At 46.5% G+C, this 20,728-nt stretch overlaps 1 protein-coding gene across 2 annotated transcripts in view; it reads right to left on the bottom strand.

Moving 5' to 3' along the window:
• Positions 1-248: 248 nt before the first annotated feature.
• The window catches only part of TNFRSF11A (tumor necrosis factor receptor superfamily member 11a), a 29,973-nt gene continuing 9,493 nt past the window's right edge, over positions 249-20,728 (bottom strand). Inside the window, exons 2-10 of one of the 2 annotated variants that reach the window (XM_014940757.1) lie at positions 16,954-17,035; positions 15,346-15,471; positions 14,658-14,801; positions 13,453-13,546; positions 13,000-13,094; positions 12,006-12,113; positions 10,070-10,122; positions 7,561-8,404; positions 249-3,370 (exon numbers count right to left, since the gene is read on the bottom strand). In XM_014940757.1, coding sequence (XP_014796243.1) covers positions 2,997-3,370; positions 7,561-8,404; positions 10,070-10,122; positions 12,006-12,113; positions 13,000-13,094; positions 13,453-13,546; positions 14,658-14,801; positions 15,346-15,471; positions 16,954-17,035 — 1,920 coding nt within the window. In that variant the 3' untranslated portion in view covers positions 249-2,996. The remainder of the gene's footprint in view (positions 3,371-7,560; positions 8,405-10,069; positions 10,123-12,005; positions 12,114-12,999; positions 13,095-13,452; positions 13,547-14,657; positions 14,802-15,345; positions 15,472-16,953; positions 17,036-20,728) is intronic. The other variant, XM_014940758.1, reaches the window with a different exon arrangement.

Here is a 20,728-nt window from a genome sequence, read left to right as displayed (position 1 = left end):
AGATCTATGAGAGCTCCTGTTCAGTTCCACACGTGTGCACGGATGCGCTTGTGCATTATTGTGGCACATACTGGGGAAGGGAAGCACTTTCTCTTAAAACAATTCTACATACCAAAAATGTTACAGAAGCCCAACCAGGGATGTTTTTATACTCACATTTGATTTTTTTTGTGTGTGTCAAAATAAGCAGGGGCCTATCATAATATATTTGATTCTCTTCATTAATTTGTATAAAGTCTTCACTCAAGTAGATCTTTAAGATTTTTATTATCATTAATTATGTGTATTACCATAGCAGCCAGAAGCCTCCAAATTAGTGCCCAATGCATAGGGCCCCGTTGTTTTTTAACACCTGTTTGTACAAGACCCACTTCCAAACTGACAACAAATGAAATCATGAGGATAAAGAAGTCCCTTTGTGGTCCATGTCTAAGCAGCCAGGCAGAGACCCAGGGAACATGCAGCATGCTGACGAGTGTGATATGGCTTCTTCAGTTTTGGGTAGACTCTGGAGGAAGAATAAGAATCAGATGTATTGGCACATTGCATTTCCCCTGAGGGAGCGGGCACAGTGCTGAGATCATTATGACCCATTTCTTCATGCCTGCTGATGACCCCAATTTCAATCCTTGCTCGGTAGGATCCTGTGATTCAGTGAGTGAAAAACATGTCATTGCTGAGGACATGTAGTAAACTTCCCATTGTCTTCTCTGAAATCAGGATTTTGAGCCTGCTCTCTGGCGGCAGATACAAACCATGGGAAGAAAGAAGCTGGAGGAGGAGGAGGGGACAGACCTACAGACAGGTAGTTTACCCAGAGCCAAACACAAGAATTCAGTTCCTCCTGCCCTGTAGGTGGGGTTGGTTGAATGCTTTCCAGGAAAATATGACTCAAAAAAATGAAGATGAACTGGGGAGATATCTGCACCACCTTGCCTGAATGTGATGGTGGCTCTGTTTCCTTGTCCCTGTTGCACCAGTGCCTAGGGGACACAAGATTAGGCCAGAAGAGGCTCAAAAAAGGTTGTTAAAGGATCCAGCAGGAAAGACAAAAGAATACCACAGTAAGAGAGAACCTCAGTTACACACCTTCAAAGAATCAGAGGTAGCTTGGGCTGTCACTGAATGGGACAACCTACCTGCCTGGCCAAGCCTAGGCTAGGGCAGTCTAGTTTTGTGAAGGCCATGCAGAGGTGAAAGGGAGACTGGTTGTTCATGCACCATATTTCTGCTAGCCACCCAAAAGAGAGTCTTGGATGTCTCTGCTGAACTTTATATACCAGATATATAAATAATGCAGAATTGTTCTCCTGAGAGGTGAAGGTGGCTAAGCCTATACTTTTGTTTTATGGATGAGAAGCTCATCATGACACAGTTGTCACTTTGTCAGCTTTATAGGTGCTCTTCACTCACAGAGCAGTACTATTGCAAACACAGCAGCTACACAGTGAACCCCTTCGCTCTAAAAACCTCCCTGGAGAGGAGCCCGCCTTACCAGAGATCTTTTCTGCCAGGGCAGATGAGATCATGCTAGATAAGAGATCTCTTTGCTGTCTGACAGGAAACACAGCACTGACCTTCCTGAAGGCTCAGACTGAAGATAGCCTCCTGCAGCGCTCACATGAATGTCAGAAAATTACCCCTTGTCAGGAAATTCTTAAAAATGTTATCTTTTCCTCTTGGGAGTTCCTTGAGCCTCTCTCTCCACAGTGGCTGCTGGAGAGGACTGCAGGATACAGGACTTGAACCAAAGCCAACTGAGTAGCTGAGACTCCTTTCTAACTACAACTACTATTATTCTTTAAATCCAACCCTTTGGTTCCATTGCTTTTTATCTCTCAGTGTGACAGTAGCTACACTCTAATTTCAGCTCAGACAAGCTGAGCTCTGGAAATGGCTTCATGCTACCTACAGTTCTGATAGCTAATGAAAATATAGGAGCAAATGACAAAATTTTTTGGGCAGATGAAGGAACATGTGTTTGACTCTGACCAAATTCTCCATCTTTGTATAATCTCTCCCTCTCCTGTCACTCAGGAAATGTCCACAGCTGGTTATCGCAGACCCTTCCTCCACCTCCTAGCAGCTCTGCGTCTTAAACTTCAGTGATGTTATTCATGCCGGGCACATCACTCATCTTCAGGGATTTGAATTCCTCCGGCGAGGTGCAATAAGGCAGAGGTGAATCAGGGTCCAAACCCATAAATGTTCTTTGCTCAGGATTAATCTGATAGGCTTGTAAGGCATATCAGCTCTGTTTTCTCTGTTGTCGTGCACTTGGGGCAGGGTTACACCTATTCCTACCCACAGGTTAATAAGGGACAGACCAGGATCTTGGATCTGGCACTGGTTTGACACTGGAGCGTCTGCTCCCCTGGGGAAAGATCAGAAGGGTGGACACCACCTTCCTCATCCCTACAGGGAGGCGAAGGTCAGCAGTGACACTAGGCTCAGCAGCAGGCATGGCCGCCGCTTCCTTCCACCATCAGAGCCATGGAGGAGGCCCAAGACTTAGCAAAATGGGTGCAGCTTAGTTGCAAAAAGATCACTCTGAGGCAGAGCTCACGGGCCCCTTTCAGTGCGGCCCTCCGCCATGTCATCCTCTCTCTGGGAGCGCCCCGCGCGCCCGGCCACCAAGTTCAAGGGCCACCAACGCTGCTCTCCTCCTCGCCAAGTCCCCGCACGCCCAAAGGCTCTCCTCAGCTCTCCTTTTGCCGCTTGCCGGGGAAGAGGTGCCGGGGAGCAGGGGGCAGGTGGGTAGCCTGCTGCCCCTTGAGGGAGAGGAGAGCCCTGCCCCTGCTTCTGCGACAGGGCAGCACACCCAATGGCAACCTCCTTGGTGGGACCACCACCACCACCACCGGCATGTGTGCCACAAGGGTCCTTTCCAGCTGTAAAACTTCCCAGAAGACACCAGGAGCAGCAACAGTCTGCGAATCTGTCGTGATGCCCGGGATGTGGGCAGCCCCGGCCCGCAGCAAGGACTCTGGCCCGCCTCAGTTCAACACTTTCTCCGAGCAGTGTCCCAGCCTCCCCTCCTCCTGCACGGGCTGCGAGGCCTGGCCATGGCGGGAAGGGCCCAGCTCCTGGGCCAGCTGGCTGGAGGTCCGCCGTGTCCCCCCGCTCCCCGGCCCGGGGCCCTGTAGCTCGGCACACTTCTCCTTGTAGTGCTGCGTGTTGCCGGCGAAGGTCTCGCAGCGGCTGGGGTTCTCCTCCTGGACAGGGCTGCCCACGTTCTCCTCACCTGGCCCCGCCGCCGCGGCCCCCTCCTGGGAGTTTTGGCTAAGGTAGACAACAATTATGTCGCCCTTGAAATTCATTACTTGTCCACTTGAGATAAAGGTGGAGTTACTGTTTCCAGTCACATTTCCTGGGGAAGGAGTGGGAAGAAAAGAAAGATACAAGATTAATATTTTCCCCTCACAAGACGGACACTTAGTGCGGTGAACTTAATCTACTGTGGTGGCTTTAGTCTTGTTCCATTATTTTTTTCCCCCCGTGACAGGAGGATGCTCTTATAATCAACGCCTTCCACTGGACCTTTTCATTATTTCCGTTTTTGCCTCCTCAGGACGAAGTGTGTCATCCACAGGGAGCCTATCTGGGAGGCTGGGAAACATTTTCTCTCTCCATCACAAGAAGCAAGAGACTGTGCCACCATCTCACCCTCCCCTCGCTGCCTGGTGCACAAGCTGCATCCAAACTGCTTCTGCCCACAGTTTGTGAGGAGATGGTTATCATGTCTAATTATGAGGTTTCTGGGTTGTTTTTTTTAAGAGTCCTAGGCATCACATTGTGGATTTTTTTTCCACTTTGGTGAACAATCAACCCAACCCTACCTGGGCTAGGTAGCAGGCTTATTGAATAAATACTGAAAGGTTTAACATCAGACCACACAGTCACACAGTGTCCAAATGACACAGAGCTTATACGATTATCTTATATTGTCCTGATCCTCCACGCAGGTACACTCCAGTACTCACCTAGTGCCCTCATGGATTTACCTGGATGTACACTGACTCCAATGAAGAGACAGAGTCTATATTATAGCAACCTAATGGAGTTACAGTTTGAATCAGTCTGCCTGTGGTTAGAGCTTTTCCAGTATAAATTCAATCTTTCTGCTATTCAAGGACTAGGTCACTGACTCAAGTGACAGCAGGACCGGACTCTGGGAATTAACAAACTAACAGACTTGTTAAAGTTTGAAAACTAAACAAACCAAAGCAACCATGTAAAAAGAGGGGGAAAAAATAATCTTCCTAGCCTATGAAAATTCCTCCTAAGAAATGTTCTTCCTGCTGTGCTTCACTTATTCATTATTTGTGAACTGACCTGACACCTTTCAGATATTTTATGTCTTTCCTCATTACGTTCCTCAACACTTGAGATGTTCCCATTTTCATTGCAGCTAAGCACAGCCCAGCCCAGAGAAATGCTGTTTTTCTAGGGGCCACGGGTGATGTTTGCTCATCAGCAATGGACACTGGGCTCCAGCTGTGCTGAGTTAGGACCTCCGCCTGCTCATAACTGAGTCTGGGTAGCACTTGAGCATCTCTCTAACAGCCCTCCTCAAGCAATCCTGTTTACTTTAGCTAAACCACTGCACTGGTGTGCACTCTCTGCCTTCTTTCCAAGTGTTGTCGATTAACGTGAGACGTCAATAAAAGTTTTCTCTGCAGGAGTTATTTCCCTGCCAGTTGCTTCCCCTGTGTTCGATTTGGTTCAGCTGTTTGCCATCAACACAACTGATAGGCATAATAGCAGCACAAAAATAACTGTTTGCCTTTATACAGATTGCCTGTCACTCACAAAAGGTGCTGCAGAAGAGTTTACCAGTGCTCAGTACGAGATCAAGAATTCAGAAATATATTTGACAGTGGGGAGGGAAAAGAAAGAAAAAAAAGTAGATTAACACATATTGAATGTGGCTGACAAATCCTCACTGCCTTGTGAAGACACAGTGCTGAAAAAACGGGTATTTGAGGCCCAAAAGTGCAGAAAATAGACACAAGAGCTTCCTGGACTGCACCAAGAGATGCGCTTCTAACCTAGAATGTATGAGACACCTTCAGAGGATAGGTGAAGGCATTGCTTTCTGCAATGTTTCAGCCTTTTGATCTCTTCAGACTACTTAGAAGATACTAATTATAATGACAGATTAATTTTTGCAGTAATTATTCACTAAGAACTGGAACAATGCAGGTGATTAATTTTCCCTGAGCCATCTAATGGCCTTTAGGTGGTACGAACTGTTTGCTGCTGCTGAAGCGGGCTGGTTTGGGATATGGAAGTGAAAGGCTCTGCAAAACCATTCCTGACCGTGAGTCACTGAAGTCTTCCCACACTCATGCTTTATGGTGTAGCACTACACATGACTTGAGGTGCTTATGAACCAATGCTTCATCTTCTGACTGCTTCCAGGCTTGGGGGGTTTGAAAGAGCACTTGAAGGCTTACCTCCATCTCTGGTGGCGACTCCCGTAAATGGCACCTCTCCAGAGGTTTATTTTGGTCCTCTAGGGTTGTTTCACAGGAGGGACAGAGTCTGCACTTTCTGTTGTCACTTTGAATATTAGGGAACCAAAACTAAAACTTCATGGAATTACCCATGGCCTTTTTCTTCAATTTTTCTGTCTTGCCTGACTTTTGTACTGTTCTGTCTAAGCATGACTATGCGCAAAGCCTGGTGGCTTCAGTTGCTTTGAGAAGCTTACAAAAAGTTATTTCACTTGCACATTTATTCTATCTGGGTGTGTCACAAGGCCCAGCAAAATGACTGATGCTGTTGCAGCTCCATGTGCAGCCCTGGCATGGCCAGGGTACTTCAGTGTGGAAGCTATGGCTAAGCCCTGTCCCACTCCTGCAACCAGGTGTTGGCCAGCAGGGCATGGCCATTCTGTGGACAGAAAAGACTCCTGTGCAGGAAGCCATGTTACCCACAAACTAAATAATACACACTGTCATACTGCCCACAGCACTACCAGTACCTGCTGGCAGTCCTGCCTAAAAAATGCCCAATTAGGAACGCTGTATCTGTGCTCAGGTTTCACCAGATGGCACTATAGCATGTACATACCCAAAGGCGCAGACGCAATTAAAATCTCGTATAAAAAACTGTGCTGCAGATCGAAGACAGCACTTTCAAGCACATCGCTAAAATCCAGGCTCTCCTGTTTGCCCTAGTGCTTCCTAATATTTTCTCTTCCTCTTACATGTCAAATTTAGAAAGAAAAGCAGTACTTCTCCAGTGCCAAATACGACTTGACTTTCAGTTGTACCTCAGAGTCACCTTCCAACAACAACAACAACAAGATAATCTATGTTCTCTTTACTACTGCTGAATTTTGTACAGACGAGGCAGTGAAACTGTGTCAGGAAACTGAAGCAGCCAAAAAGAGTATCTGCTCTTAGAAAGATGAAGGCTACACGCTTTCAGATTCCCACACAGGATGCATCTTGGGAGGGGAAGGGCCTTCAAAAGCGATGCTTTTGGGCTTTGGCAGACCGACAAGAACGTCTCCATAAGAAACTCTTAAGCCACGACATGGTTTTAAAGAAGGGCAACTGCTTACGACTGCTGTGTGTATCACATACTTATGTCCCAGTCAAAGCTAAGGTCTCATTATAGTTGGCAGCGCGTTGATGTAAATAAAAATAGAGCATCTGACTTTAAGAGATTGTAATCTAAAATGACTAATAACACATGACAGACAGATTGCAGACTTTTATACTGAAAAAAAAAAAGTCTCAGAGAGGAAGGTTTTATCCAGAAAAGGCTCATAACTTCCCTTCTGCTAGTTTTGCTTCAATGATTATTTTTTTCCCTGCTTTCATTTGACAATTTTGATGTATTTACTCAATTAGTAAATTGGTAGTCAACTAGTAAATTGGCAACAGTGTTTCAGAGTTGTTAAGGGGACAGAACACTTGCATATGGAGAAACAACATCTGTATGAAACTATTTTTAGATGAATGCTTATATTCCAGCAAATTAAAACAAAGAGAAAGAGCAAAAAGCAGGAAACTGAATATAATCTTTTAGACCCAGTTGTGGCCACGGGGTTACAGCTCCAGCTGGAGTTTCGCTTACTGCCATGAAATTCTAACTGGATTTAAACCTAATGGCAAAAATGGGCATGCAGATTGTTGAATGGAAAATTGTCTGTCTGAGCATTATGCATCCTTTCTCGACTCAGTCTCTAGGTCCCTTTACTCTCCTCCTCCTAAGTGCTCTCCAAAACATACAGCTGCTATCACCAAACTACTTCAGAGCAGTAACAGAATTGCCTGGCTTTTGCAGTGACAGCCAGAAGATGGGTTCTGCATTGCTAGTTAGATCATGATGCCTCACTCTTCTCATACTATTTGCAGAACTCACTACAAACCAAATGGCCTTACTATTTCAGGTTGGGTTTTTTTTCAGATTAGCTTCGGGGCAATTAAATGAAAAAGGCATCAGTTTATTCTTCTCTCCTTCTCCTAAATCAGACCCTCTGAATAATACTGAGCTAGCACAGAGAAAAATCCTATATGACTGTGTCAAGCCTAATGGGCTTACCAGATGCTGGAGGGAGGTCTGAAGTGCTGCTGCTTGTCCCTGAAGTGCTTCTGTTTGTGCTCTGGTACTTCATGTTGGTATTATCTGAAGATGCATCTTCCGTACCACGATCACTTGCTAGAGAGCTCTGACCAGCAGAGAGACAATTTAAGCCACAGGTGCACTGTGCATAGGATGCAGTTTCTGGGGAGGTGGAGGCAGTGTCAGCCACAGCACAACAGGGTTTGCTCCACTTTCTGGGAGATTCCCTGTATGAAATGCCACACCTCACACAGATCTTCTCTGAGTCATAGTTTGCTGCAAAACAATCTGTGTCTTTGTTGCCTTTTTCCTTCAGGCAACTGTGGGCATGTTGGCAAGATTTCTGGAGAAGTTTGTCCGTGGTAGTGTGTGCCCCATCCATGTTGGAGGAAGGGTGAGAGCCTTGAGAGATTGATATGTCCTCTGTGCTCCCAACCCCTGAGAAGTACTGATTTAAGCTGTCGTTCTCCCCTGCTTCCATTGGTTCTGAAAATGATGACACGGTTTTACTGGCAGTCCGACTCAGTAAAGATAAATAATCAGTGGTATTGAGATCCTTATCCGTGTATTCATCTTCTGTGGGAACTGGTGGGAAATGGTCATCACCAGTCTCAGTTTCCATAGAAAACTCTTGGAGGCTCCCTCCCACCTCACACGGCACCATGCCAGGGCTCCCGTTCCTGCAAGGAGCCTGGCTGCTGGTGCAGCATGAATTTCCAGAAGCAGGAGAGCCAGCAGGGCCCAGGAGACACATGCCTTCAGAGGTCTGAGGGACAGGAGCATTTGTGATGTTCATGGTAACACATGCATCTCTGCGGGGCTCCTGAAAGAAATCCAAAAGAGAACGATGTTTAATAAATAGATCACCAGAAGGTTATTTTCTAGATAAAGAAGGAACAGGCAGATCTCAGTTCTCCTTGGTGCGGAGCTGCTGAGGTTGAGCAGCACCACTATATTTGAGTCTTGAAGTGTAATTCTGTTCTGCTATGAAACTGTGACCCGTGATGCTGGGCTCAGCAGGCTTTTAGAAAAAAAATATCTGGTGGCCAATAACATTTAATTTTGGGCTGACTATTCCTAGTTCTTAAGAAGGCACTTGACAGTGAATAAATACAGAAGAGTCGCTGGATTCTGCTGGTCTTTATGGACCATCAGTAAGACCTACCTAACTCTTATAAGGTTTGGAAACCCCCCCCAATCACTTATGTGTCTGAAGGGCTGTTGATCTGTGAAGACCTTACCAGAATCCTTATTATGAGTAATGATCAAAGAAAGGAACTCATTTGATTCAGAGGGCCCGAGACAAGCTTGAAAAAAAGAAGTCACATGGGCAAGGTTGCTTTAACCTGGAAAACGTTAGAAGAACAAACGCAAAGGCCCATGATGTCACGTTGCCAGTACTTGTCAAATAAAGCTACGTTTTTGGCTGCTGCTCCACAAAAAGAGGGCTGGGAAATACTTCAAGGGTTCCCTTCAGTTCATGCAAGTTGTGCTGTAATGATGGGTGTCTGGGAACCACCACCTTTCATTTCTAGTGTCTGTTCAGATCTTCCCGGATGGAGGAGAGAGTGAAAATGCTGCCAGCCACTAATTGCTGTTGATTCACTCCTCTGTCCCAGAGGATCTGAGCCGCTGCCAACGCAGGAGGCTGCATGAACACTTAACAAGACAAAAAGAGGAACCCTCTGCTCAAAAAGGTGAGTTTGGGTGGGGGTTTTTGTGAGCAATGGAATTTGAGTCTTTTGACAGCTAAGCTGGACAGAGCGCCTAGATGGGGTGATGGGAAGAGCATGCACCTGGGACACCTCGGTCCACATCCACGGTGTGAAGCAGGCAGTGCACATGGAGTTGAACCTGTGTCCCCAGTCTGAGTGCTTCAAGCATGGGATCTGGGGCTGTTGCGGAGCAAAACTTCCTGAAAGGCCTTACTTTTCTCGCAGCTGAATGGACAAGAGGGACTCCTGTGAGCATTAGCATTAAGGAGTGTCACAGGCAGTTCCTTCATCTGATGGCTCTGGGCTTAATGCCTTGCGTGTCTGGCATTCCTGGCATTGCCCCAAATCCAGGTTTCGCCCCTGTGAGGGCTCTGGTATGTGAAAACATGCAAACTCAACTGAAGTTTTTCCGGCTCTTAGGAATTAGAAAGGCTCTCTCCCAAGCAGAGTCTCAGGCGTTCAGCAACTGGTGGGCTCATGTTTAACTTTCTCCTCATAAATGTTTAATATCATCACAGAGACTTTTAGCACTGTTAAAACTGGCCGAAACCAGAGAGCAGGTTCAGAAACTATTTGAGAGCAGTGATTTCATATGCCTCACATTTACAGAAAACCAGAGCGAAAAAGCCAAAGCTGTGAGCATTTTTTGAGGAACTTAAAACTCGCTTTCTGGCCAAACATTAACGTGAAGTCTGCTTCACGTTAGGGTGGTGTCAGGAATGTCATGAGGAAAACATAAACCGGAGAGAAAACGTTAGTGTCTTTGACTTTACCTTTGTTCCTTTTATTTGGCTGCACACTTCGTTAGCCCAATTCTGTAGATCTGCTGGTGGGGAAAAAAAAAAAAAAAGAGTAGCTGTAATGTATAGCAGGCACTGAAGTTAGCCACAGACCTAAACACCCACAGCCATTTACAATCCGCAATATCATATTAAATGAAAACCAGCAAGACTGTTTTTACTGACTCTTCAAGCGTCCCCAGCGTCAGTCTAGCTGAGGATTCATTGTAACTGGAAGAGGGATGTATTTCTATGGAATAAATGTTTCCAAGCTCCTAAAATAGATGACGGTTAAACTGTGTTCCACATCAAATGGAGTTTCTTTCCTGGTCATATGTCACACCAAGCTATGACTGGCCCCATACCGACCCACTTGCAGCCGTACAGTCTATTTCAAGAGAGGTCACATGGATGGCCCGAAGACCATTCTCAGACAGGAGTGAGGAGCCTGGAGAGAAGAGGGTGAGCCACTGAAACCTCAGGATGGCACACTCAAATACAGTGTATTCCACTTCATCAGGGTGTACTGAGTGGGGAAATTCACTTATCAGAGTATCTCCCAAGGAAAAGCTTTAAGTGCCACAATGCTTTATAGTAAAGACTGCCACTTCAATGGAATTAGCAATTCTTCTTGCTTTCTATTTATACTTTCAGGAGATTTAGTAGGACTCGGGTCTAGTATATGTTTGAAGGTTGTGCTGGTTTGGTATGTCTGAAGATAGATCAGCTATGTAGCCACTGCCATTCCCAGCAATGACTCTGCTCCTCTGATGTTAAGTCTGCACACATTTACCATCAGTGCCCAAGCAGGCAGAGGCTTCTCCCGAGCCTGCAAGTCTCAGGGGCTCCGGTAGCAGGATTTGCCATGCAAAGGCAATGAAGGACTATCACTGCAGAGCAGGAGGGCAATAGAAGTGTCAAATAAAGAGCATCCCCCCCCTCAAACCTGCTTTGCATCGTATTTGGTTTGCAAGGAGAGTCACCATTTCCTCCAGCCCATCCCAGGAATTCCAGATTTAGCACAACCCGTGTTTAGTGCGGCAGAGGCAGCCTGTTTCTAAAACACAGGCTCAAATACACTTTACAAGAGGTGGTTGCTGTCTTCCCTTGCACTGCTCCCAAAAAATACCATAAACTGCTAGGGTTTGGGAAAGGAGATCACAGAAAACTACGCTAGGAAAAGCTTTCCACGTGTAGGGGGAGAAAACAAAAAATGAACAGAAAAACAGGAGCATGAACTTAACTAAGGAGATCCAAGACTTAACACAGAGTTGAGTAACTATTGGAGGTATTTCCACTATATTTATAATATATTAAATGCCTCACTGTTATCCAGTATCCCTTTGCTAGAGTTTTTCTACTTTTATATTCTGTTCCTCCTGGTATTTCTTCTGTACCTCATGAGAACTTTGGCCTTCAGCTAAAAACACTGCCTCCATGGTGTTTTCAAAAACACATCAGGCTTTTGTCTTGAAATCCGTTGTTTTAGCCCATCCAGATGCAAGTTTCAGACAGGGGGTGGTGAAAGCCCCCTACATCTTTGCCTGCTTCCCCTTGGCTGTGGGATGTGCTGTGCCAGGTGGCGCAGAGCGGCTGTGCTGCTGTCAAAGCCCCCAGCACCAACCTTCTTCCATCCACACAGCAGTTGTGTCTGCCCCGAAGGCGGTCACCCACGGTCAGGGCTGCAGGAGGATGCCCAGCGATATGCATTACGCGTGTTGTTATACGCTCCCTGCCTAGAGAAAAGGAATTTGAAGCCTGGATTTGTGCTCGTTAAAGCATATCCATACGGACAGGTATTGGCATAGCACAAACTTCCAAAATAACTCCCGAGTCTGTTAACCTGGGGGTTACCCATAAAAACAGAGTGCATAGACAGCCATGCACTTACGAATATTTGCATTCATGAATATCATTCGCTATCACATACCTGTCAGCTTTTTTCCCTTATTCTTGTAGTATACGATGATGATGACAACGCCAATTAGTGCCACAAAAAACAAGATGACAATCAACACGTATAAGATCCTGTTTGTTCCTGCAGGATGTGAAAAAGATAGTGCCATCAACATCTGCCTGTACTCAGCAGTATGACCATCCTTGCTCCCTTTACCTGCTTTTCCACAGGAGAGGGGTTTTATTCCTTCCTGTTTGATTTTCAGTTTCTATACTAAGGACGACAACTCCAGCACTTGTGCAGTTCTGTGACAAGCAGCCTTACTGAAGGTACCTGGTACTGAGCCATCTTCATAAAAACCAGAATCTTGGTGTCTCAGGGAGGTGTGATCCAGCCATGCTCCTCTGAAAGTCCCCTTGCAATGTGCTAGCAGCTCATGGGCTGTGTGCTTGCTCTCCCTCAGGGGACGGAGGGCATACATCTCATGGACACTATAGAATTCAGCTGGCAAGATTTACCCTTTATCTCAAATTATGAAGGATCACGGCATGCCAGGCAATCAGCCTCCCTGGTACCTTGCCCACACTGGAGAAAGAAATGGGCAGTGGGCAAGAAGGGAGAGCTACATTCAGCTGAGAATGTATGCACTGCTACACAAGAAGCATGGAGAGAAGCTGGTAGCTTGTACAGATTATGTGTGTATGGAAATCAGCAGGCTGAAAAAATGAAAGAGCTGTAAAAGTGATGGAGATTGTGAGTATAACAACAGTGCTAGTTGCCATGCAGTTTCAGTGGGAAGTGTAAAGGCTCTGCTCAGTACTGCACACTGAACTTAGAGCTGACAGGCTTAAAGTAATCTTTGAAGTTGGGATTTTCCAAGAGCATTTCTTGGTCTACAGCTGCTCCCTCTAGAGTCACCCATGACTCCATGTGAATGGAGTTTTAAGCCAGCCAAGACCCTTAGTAAACACATCCCTCCTCCTCCTCCCTGTACTTTCTAACAGCTAATGTGTATGGGGACACATACCATCTTCTGATGGCTCAGGCACCTTCCGTTCTGCGCAAACTGCATCTGACTTGTCAGTCCCAGGTGTAATTTCTGCCGTTCCTAGAGCTGTACAGCTGAAAAAGAAAAAGAAAGGGGCTAGGTTCTCAAAGAGGGAGCTTATTGTGGCTCCTACAGTTATACAGAGTAGCACTTTCTGTTATAACCTGCATTTCTCCACCCTGAAGAAGCTCAGATACCTTCTTTATTTTCAGCTGTGTTAGCTCACCAGTTTTGTTGTTACTGCTCTCTTTTGCTCCCCCCCCAAGGAGAATTCAAGCTTCAGTGTGAGAATGACTTGATCCCTGCACAGCCAACAGAGATGCTCTGAGGGCTCTGCAGACAGCCTGAAACACTCCACTGAAAAATGCTTTCACCCAAGCTTCTCTCTGCCTTCAGGCTGTCACGGTCCTTCTAAAAGATACAGGGACTTACTTGGTCCAGGGTTTACACTTGTCAGTAGATGAAGCGACCTCTGAGAAGTAGCCTCTGGGACATGGTGTGCACGTGGTGTCCTTGTCTTGTTGCACTGTGAGTAGCAAAGGAAGAAAAACTTCATGGCTGAGTTTCCATGGGTTCCTTTCAGGTGAGGGGAAGGTGATTGTCCTCCCCATCCTCCCGCTCCGCACTCCCCAACTCCCCTGAAAGCTTCCCTGAAGAAGGAAGGATCTTAGCCTACATTAGAGCACTAATGACAGTCACATGTAAGCAGAAAAAAGTATGCTTGTCTCACCTGAGCACTTCTCTACATGATCAAAATGAGAAATGACCAGGAGCCATTTGCCGTTATTGCAAAATAACACACAGCTATTATATCCTTCCCCTTCCATTAACTTCCTCGTGTCGATGCCATGACACAGACAGTGATGCTGACAGGTATTGTCACTTCTATGAAGCCACAGTAAACACAACGCTGTACCAGGATTTGCTAGACTGGAGAAGAAACAACACCACTGTGCTCCTGGCCCAGGCAGCATTTAATCCTCCATGACTCTATTAATGTGCTGCTTATTTGAGGTTCCTCATGCTTGGCACAGCTGTCCACAGTGTTCATTACAACTCTGAATCTGACTGTGTCTCTTTTCCACCCACAAAATGCTTGCATTTTGTTTTTGATCAGACTTCAGACTAAATCAAATGTCTGTAATAAATCTTTGCATTACAAGTCATCTAAACCAGATTACTTGCGCTACTTTTAACTTGCTTATGGCATTATAAAATGGCAAAAATTGGACAAAAACCGATTTCAAATCCGACCTGAGGAACAATCCCCCATGGACTGCTTCTCTGAATACTGGAGCAACGTGTGACCTAGCGACTCACAGTCAGACACCTCAGCAAACATTAGAAATGCACAGAACACCTTTCAGCTACTGCCATGTCTATGTGATATCTTGCAAAAATGGCTTCATTCAACATATTATTTAAACTACAGAGGCAGAAGCCTTCAAAATTCAAATAGTCCAAGAGGGTTATATGCAATAGTAACGATAAGTCAGATATGCATCTTCTGCTGATAGCCAGAAGAAGCCAGTCTAAAGTATCCTCTCTAACATCACAGCCCACATGATGCCAGCCTCGTCCGTGCAGCCTGAGCTGGACAGTTCACTTTGTACATCCCCTTTTTTTCTGTGTCTTACCAGGATGCTCAGCTCCAAACCCTGCAGCACATATGGTATTTCGCTGACAGCAGTCACAGTCTTCATTCCAGTGGTAGCCCACCGTACAAGCACACTGCCGCTGGAACGTGCTGTTCCCCGGGTTCACTTCTCTCAAAGCTTTCCCTAAAGAAGAAAACAGATTGGAGTAAAAAATCTCTCTGAAAAAAACCTTAAGTTTATGAATCTCCTGTTCTACCTATTTGCTTTGCTTAAGTGCCAGATGTAAAACCATTCACATTAGAAGAAATGTTATCTTTCAAGAAGCATGGGAGACCCGTGGTCAGCACAGGGCTCCTCACTGATTGCCCTCCTACAAAAAACTTTTCCTTGTAGCTGCTGTAGAGAATAAACATAGCTTTTGCAAGGGTGAGACCAATGTGTTAGGGGAAGGGAATGCACAGTATGCTGGGCAAAGGACAACCTCTAAGATCAATTCACAGGAGTGAATGGCCCCAGTGAAGAAAACCATTATCAGGAGCATGGAGAGCACAGTCATGGTGCTCAGCACATCACAGAATCTCTGCTGTTTGGGGGACCTTCCTCTCCCCCAGGCTCTTCTGCAAGCCCAGCCTCCAGGGTTGTGTACCTGAACAAAGCCACTTCCCTAGATTCTGTCTCCGTGCTTCACTAATTTGGACTAAAAGGTTCTTCAGCATGAACAGCTCACCTTGATCACATATTTTATGTAGTAAGCATTTATCTTCTTCATTCCAGACATCCATGTACTCATTTGGGCCACACGGCTGGCACACGCTATCGGAAGTACCAGTGCATCTAGCAGACATATACTTTCCTGTGAGTGAGAGAAGGGCAAATAGCTCATTTGCAAGTAGCATACCAGCTGTCCAAATTGCTTAGGGAAAGTAACAAGTTGGGCTAACACTGTCATAGACAATCATTTCTTCCTGCCACCTTTTCAGTTCCTCAGTCTGGCCCCCATTTAGCGTGGCACGAAGCTTGTGGCCTGGGAGCAGTCCTATCTACGAGCAAGAGAATGAAGCTGCTTTCTGTCTCCCACAGCGGTGAAGTACTATCCAAAAAAAAGAGCTGCTGTGGCTTTTGCTGAGGTCAGCAGGTCCCTTTCGGCCCTAGAAGACACTCAATATGCTTGAAATCATGCACCTGTGAGAGGATGTGCCAATGGATTAGCAGAGGCAGAGGAGCAAGCTGCCTTACTGACCCACAGAGCTGTTTCACAGATTCGACAGAGTTGGAAGGGACCTCTAGAGATCATCTAGTCCAACTCCCCTGCTAAGCAGGATTGCCTAGAGCACATCACAAGACTGCATCAAGGGCAGCTTGAAGATCTCCAGAGAAGGGGACTCCACAACCTCCCTGGGCAGCCTGTTCCAGGGCTCTGTCACCCTCACCGTAAAGAAGTTCTTCCTCATTTTTGAGTGGAACTTCCTATGTTCCAGCTTGTGCCCATTGCCCCTCATCCTATTGCTGGAAACCACTGAAGAGAGTCCATCTCCATCATCCTTCAACCCACCTTTTAGGAACTTGTAAACATAGATGAGGTCTCCCCTCAGTCTTCTCTTCTCCAGGCTAAATAGCCCCAGCTCTTTGAGTCTTTTCTGGCAAGGGAGGTGCTCTAATCCCTTAATCATCTTGGTTGCCCTATATTGGACTCTCTCCAGTAGTTCCCTGTCTCTCTTGAACTGGGGAGCCCAGAACTGGACACAGTATTCCAGTTGTGGCCTCACCAGTGCAGAGTAGAGGGGGAGAATGACCTCCCTCAACCTGCTGGCCACACTTTTGCTTATGCAGCCCAGGATTCCGTTGGCCCTCTTGGCGACAAGGGCACATTGCTGGCTCATGGAGATTCTGCCATCCACCAGGACTCCCAGATCCTTTTCCTCAGTAGTACTTCCCAGAAGATCCACCCCTAGCCTATATTGGTGCCTGGGATTCTTCCTCCCCAGGTGCAGGACCCTACATTTGCCCTTGTTGAACCTCATTAGGTTCTTCTCTGCCCAGCTCTCCAGACTGTCCAGGTCATGCTGGATGGCAGCACAGCCCTCTGGAGTGTCGGCCAGCCCTCCCAGTCTGGTATCATCAGCGAACTTGCTGAGGATACACTCTGTCCCCTCGTCCAGCTCATTGATGAATAAGTTGAACAGGACTGGGCCGAGTATTGACCCCTGGGGGACACCACTGGTTACAGGCCTCCAACTTGACCCTGCTCCATTAATGACAACCCTCTGAGTTCTGTCACACAGCCAGGACTCAATCCACCTCCTGAGCTTCTCAGTACAGCCCAGCACTCACATACCTGGCTCACACTTTGTGCAGCACCGCCCGGAGTATTCATAGTGTTGTTCGCTTTCACACGGCAGGGTGATTTGTAGTGACAACTGTAGCAGAGAAGGAGAGAGAAGACATGAGAACCAATATACCTGGAGAGCCTCACACCTGCCTAGTCACAGTGCTGGGCAGAGAGGAGGAAAGCTTTTCTTCTGTATAGCACCTTGGATAGCTGTGCAGTAAAAATTACCCAACATCTATGACTGCAGAGGCACTTTGTAGACACGCTAAGAATATGAACTTGATGCTGTACACACAGGGACTTGTAATATAGCCAGGTGATAAATAAATAACACAATCTAGCAATTTGCCGTGAACTTTTGGCCTGCTATATAACCTTTTATAACTCTGTTATTTGAAATCTATGACTTTAAAACAATTGTTAAGAAGAAAAAAAATTGGCATAGAGATACTTCTGTAGTCTCTTCCGCAGATATGACCTCAGACCAAGACCCAAGCAACTGACATAGTTTTAATGTGTAGCATTAAGCAAACAAGTAAGGTGAACGATTTATACTCCCGAAAAAGAAGAAGTTCCCAACTTCCCCCTGGGATACACAACACTCCTGGCTAGTCCCAGAAAATATTTGGCTTAAATTTAGCAGCTTTTTATGGCTCCCACTGACAGAGAGATGGTCTCATGGAACTAAGGCAGCCACCCAGAGAGCTGACACAATTAAGCCAACAGCTTTTTGTTTCTCGGAGACCAAACCAAAAAACACAAACCACCACCCTCCAAACCACCTGCAACTGTTAGATGAAAGAGCATCTGCAAAGCAGGTAGCAGCATTGCCTCTAGTTCTTATGGGTCTCAGCATTGCCTCTCTGCTCTTAGCTGTGCAGTGGCCTCACCTGCAGCTCATTTGGCTCCCTCAGCTGGGCTTTGGGGCACGGCTTGTTCTGGGGATCCTGGCCAGCCAAGGACCGTGTCCAGTCCCTCGCTGACCCTGCTTTGGCCACCCAGGAGTCTCCCTGCAGTGATCTTCCAGGAAAACTCAACGCCTTATAATCTTACAATAGATAGGATGATTCAAAACGTGGCCCATAGCAAGGCATCTTTCATATCCAATCTTCCAGTTGGATACAGTTGTTAAAATCTCATTTACTTGGAGAAAGCTGCAATAAAGCTTCTGCTGCTGGTTAAAGGGAGCTTTTGCTGTCTAATAGCATATGACAGCCCCGTGCCTACTAATACAGGTTTCCACTGCTCTACTTAGCCTTCTCCCTTTGTTTCCTCCAACTCTTTACTTCTCTTTCCTCCTTTTCTCTGTTTCAGCAATAGCAATCTCTTTGAATAGAAAATATTTTTCGCGAAGCACCTTATCCTCATCTAATGGTGGGAAGGGTCTTGTGACTTAAACATGACCACAAAGGCTGAAAATTTTCTTTAAAACACCCCCTTTTGGCTTGGAGTTTGAGCCATGGGTTGCTGCATGACTTGTGTTTATTAAAACTGCACGAGCTGCATCTGGAGCAGAACAAGTGCCTCAAGTCAGAGGTCTTATGTTTCTATGTTTTTGCAGGTTATAAACAACTTACAGTCAATTTTTTAATCATTACAACAATCCCAGGTCAACTTAAGAGTCTAGTCTTGCAAGAAATCTTCTGTTGTCTTGTTGTTTCCTTGTCTCTTCCTTTGCATTCATTAGCAGTACCTTTCTGGTGATTAGATTGTATGTTTTTTGGAACAAACATTGCATTTCGTGCTGGTGCAGCACCTCCCAGGAGGGGCACAGGATAATGATCAGTGCTGGTGAAGCAAGAGGTCATCTAGGAAACGGAAGCCGGGGCCAGCCTGGGAGCTGAACGGTGACACCGCTCAGTGTCCCAGGGGAAACTCTGAAAACACTCCTGTGAGCTAAGGAGCTCGTTTTCTGTAAAGCACTTCAGGCAGCATCTGCTGAAACGTTAAGCTGGTCAGCACGGGGGTGAGGTGACGTTGCAGGACCAAGCAGCAGAGAGGTCTTGAGGGACGGATTCCCTATTCCCAGTCATCCAAAAAGGCAACAAAAGGGATGAGACCAACAACAGGACCTGTCACTGGCTTTTTGTCACAGAATGTCATCTTCTTCCTTGTTTGCCCCAGTTTGATAGTTCCTCTTTAGAAGAAAAGACTAAAAAATTACTGAAGTGTCAAACAGGGGCAAAGTCATCCTTTTTAAGGAAGGATATGCAAATCTCTAAAGAGCATTCAGCTAAAGGCTCTGGAATAATTTCTGAGAATCACAACTCAGCCTGAGGAGAAGCAGCAGTCCCCTGGTGCTGAGGCTTGGAGAGCAGGCCACCTTCTGCTCCAAGAGCTCAGCCACCTTTTGGAAATTGTTTAGTACCTCCCTACTTTATTGTGTGAAGAGAGCAAGTGTTACGTTGCACTCACAGTTGCAGCTGCATAAATCTACACTCTTATGTCAATAAGTAGTCTCTTCTGCGACCATGTCCTTCCCCTTTTCACACAAACCAATGCATTCACAGAGCTGCACTACTCTGTTCCTTTGATTTATGCTCAGCAGCATAAAGACAAGAGCCTCAGCATCCATTTGCTAACCCCAACATGAGCCCAGTCTCCTCGCAAAGGACTTTGGCCTGGTATGGACTGGCTGGAGCTGCTGAGCGTGAAAGCTCGGGGGAGGGAGAGGACAGGAAGGGAAACAAAAGCAGCTTAGGGTTTTCTTAGGGTGGGAGCTGAACTTCAAAGAATCCTAGGATTGTCTAGGGACCTTTCAGATCATCAAGTCCAACCATCAACAACGCTGCTAAACCATCACTAACACACTGAAGTCGGGTTATCCCTTGTTGAACCCTCTGCCAGGGGACTGCACGTGTCTCATTGTCAAACCATACATCAGCTTCCCTTGGGGGCTGCTTCCAGCACGATGACCTGACGCGTGGCCACCACCAGTGCATTCCCGCCACAGTGTCCCTCTGAGACGGGGAAGTGCAATTCATTTTGCAGATGAGGAACTTGCACCCAGAGGCCGGATGGCTTTACGGAGGTGACAGGAAACCAAACCAAGTCTCCCAAGTCTCAAGTTTGGCCCATAACCCCTGAAACATCCTTCCTCTCATCGGATGCTGGCCTGTGGGTCAGAGTGATTTGGACATCACCAAGCTCCTATCTAGAGAGAGAAGGGGCCTCGATGAATGCAAAGGTGTCAACCTTCTCTGAAGTCATTAAGACAAAACCCAGTTTGGTCATTCCTTTGACAGTCCTGCTGTTGATGAAGCTGTCCATTAAATCCCACCACCATGTGCAAATGGGTGCTTCAAAGAGGTCTAGGTATCCTTTGCAAATTTAACTTGTCACTTAAAAAGCATACGAAGCACACAAGTTTGCACCAGTTCCTAAAAACCAGTCAGCTTTCCCGCTTGATTAACATTACATCAGAGTGAGTGTATCTGGCTGGGGGAGAAAAGACAAGCCTCCTCTGGGCTTGGTGGATCCGGTTCAGCAAAGCTTGCCAACACCTGCTTACTTTTAAGCACATGAGTAACATCGTTGAATTCTTTGGAAAACCAGGCAATGCTTATGTCGAGGTTTGCAGGAGGACTAGCGTTTTGGTGTGGAGCTGCAGCAGCCTTTTCAGCTGCGTTTCCCCCCCCCCCCCCCCCCCCCCCCCCCTAAAGCCCAGGTCAGGGAGGACGATGGCTAATTGGTTCTGCGGGGTTTGGATGGTAACGACTCAGACCAATTATAAAATCACCGGGCGGCGAGGGGACAACAGGGTCAGGACCCTGCTGGGGCC

This window comes from Calidris pugnax, unplaced genomic scaffold (assembly GCF_001431845.1).
Source record: "Calidris pugnax isolate Ruff unplaced genomic scaffold, ASM143184v1 scaffold8, whole genome shotgun sequence".
Lineage (NCBI taxonomy): Eukaryota > Metazoa > Chordata > Aves > Charadriiformes > Scolopacidae > Calidris > Calidris pugnax.
Note: the sequence above shows the minus strand (reverse complement) of the source record. Positions and strands in the feature narration are given on the sequence as shown.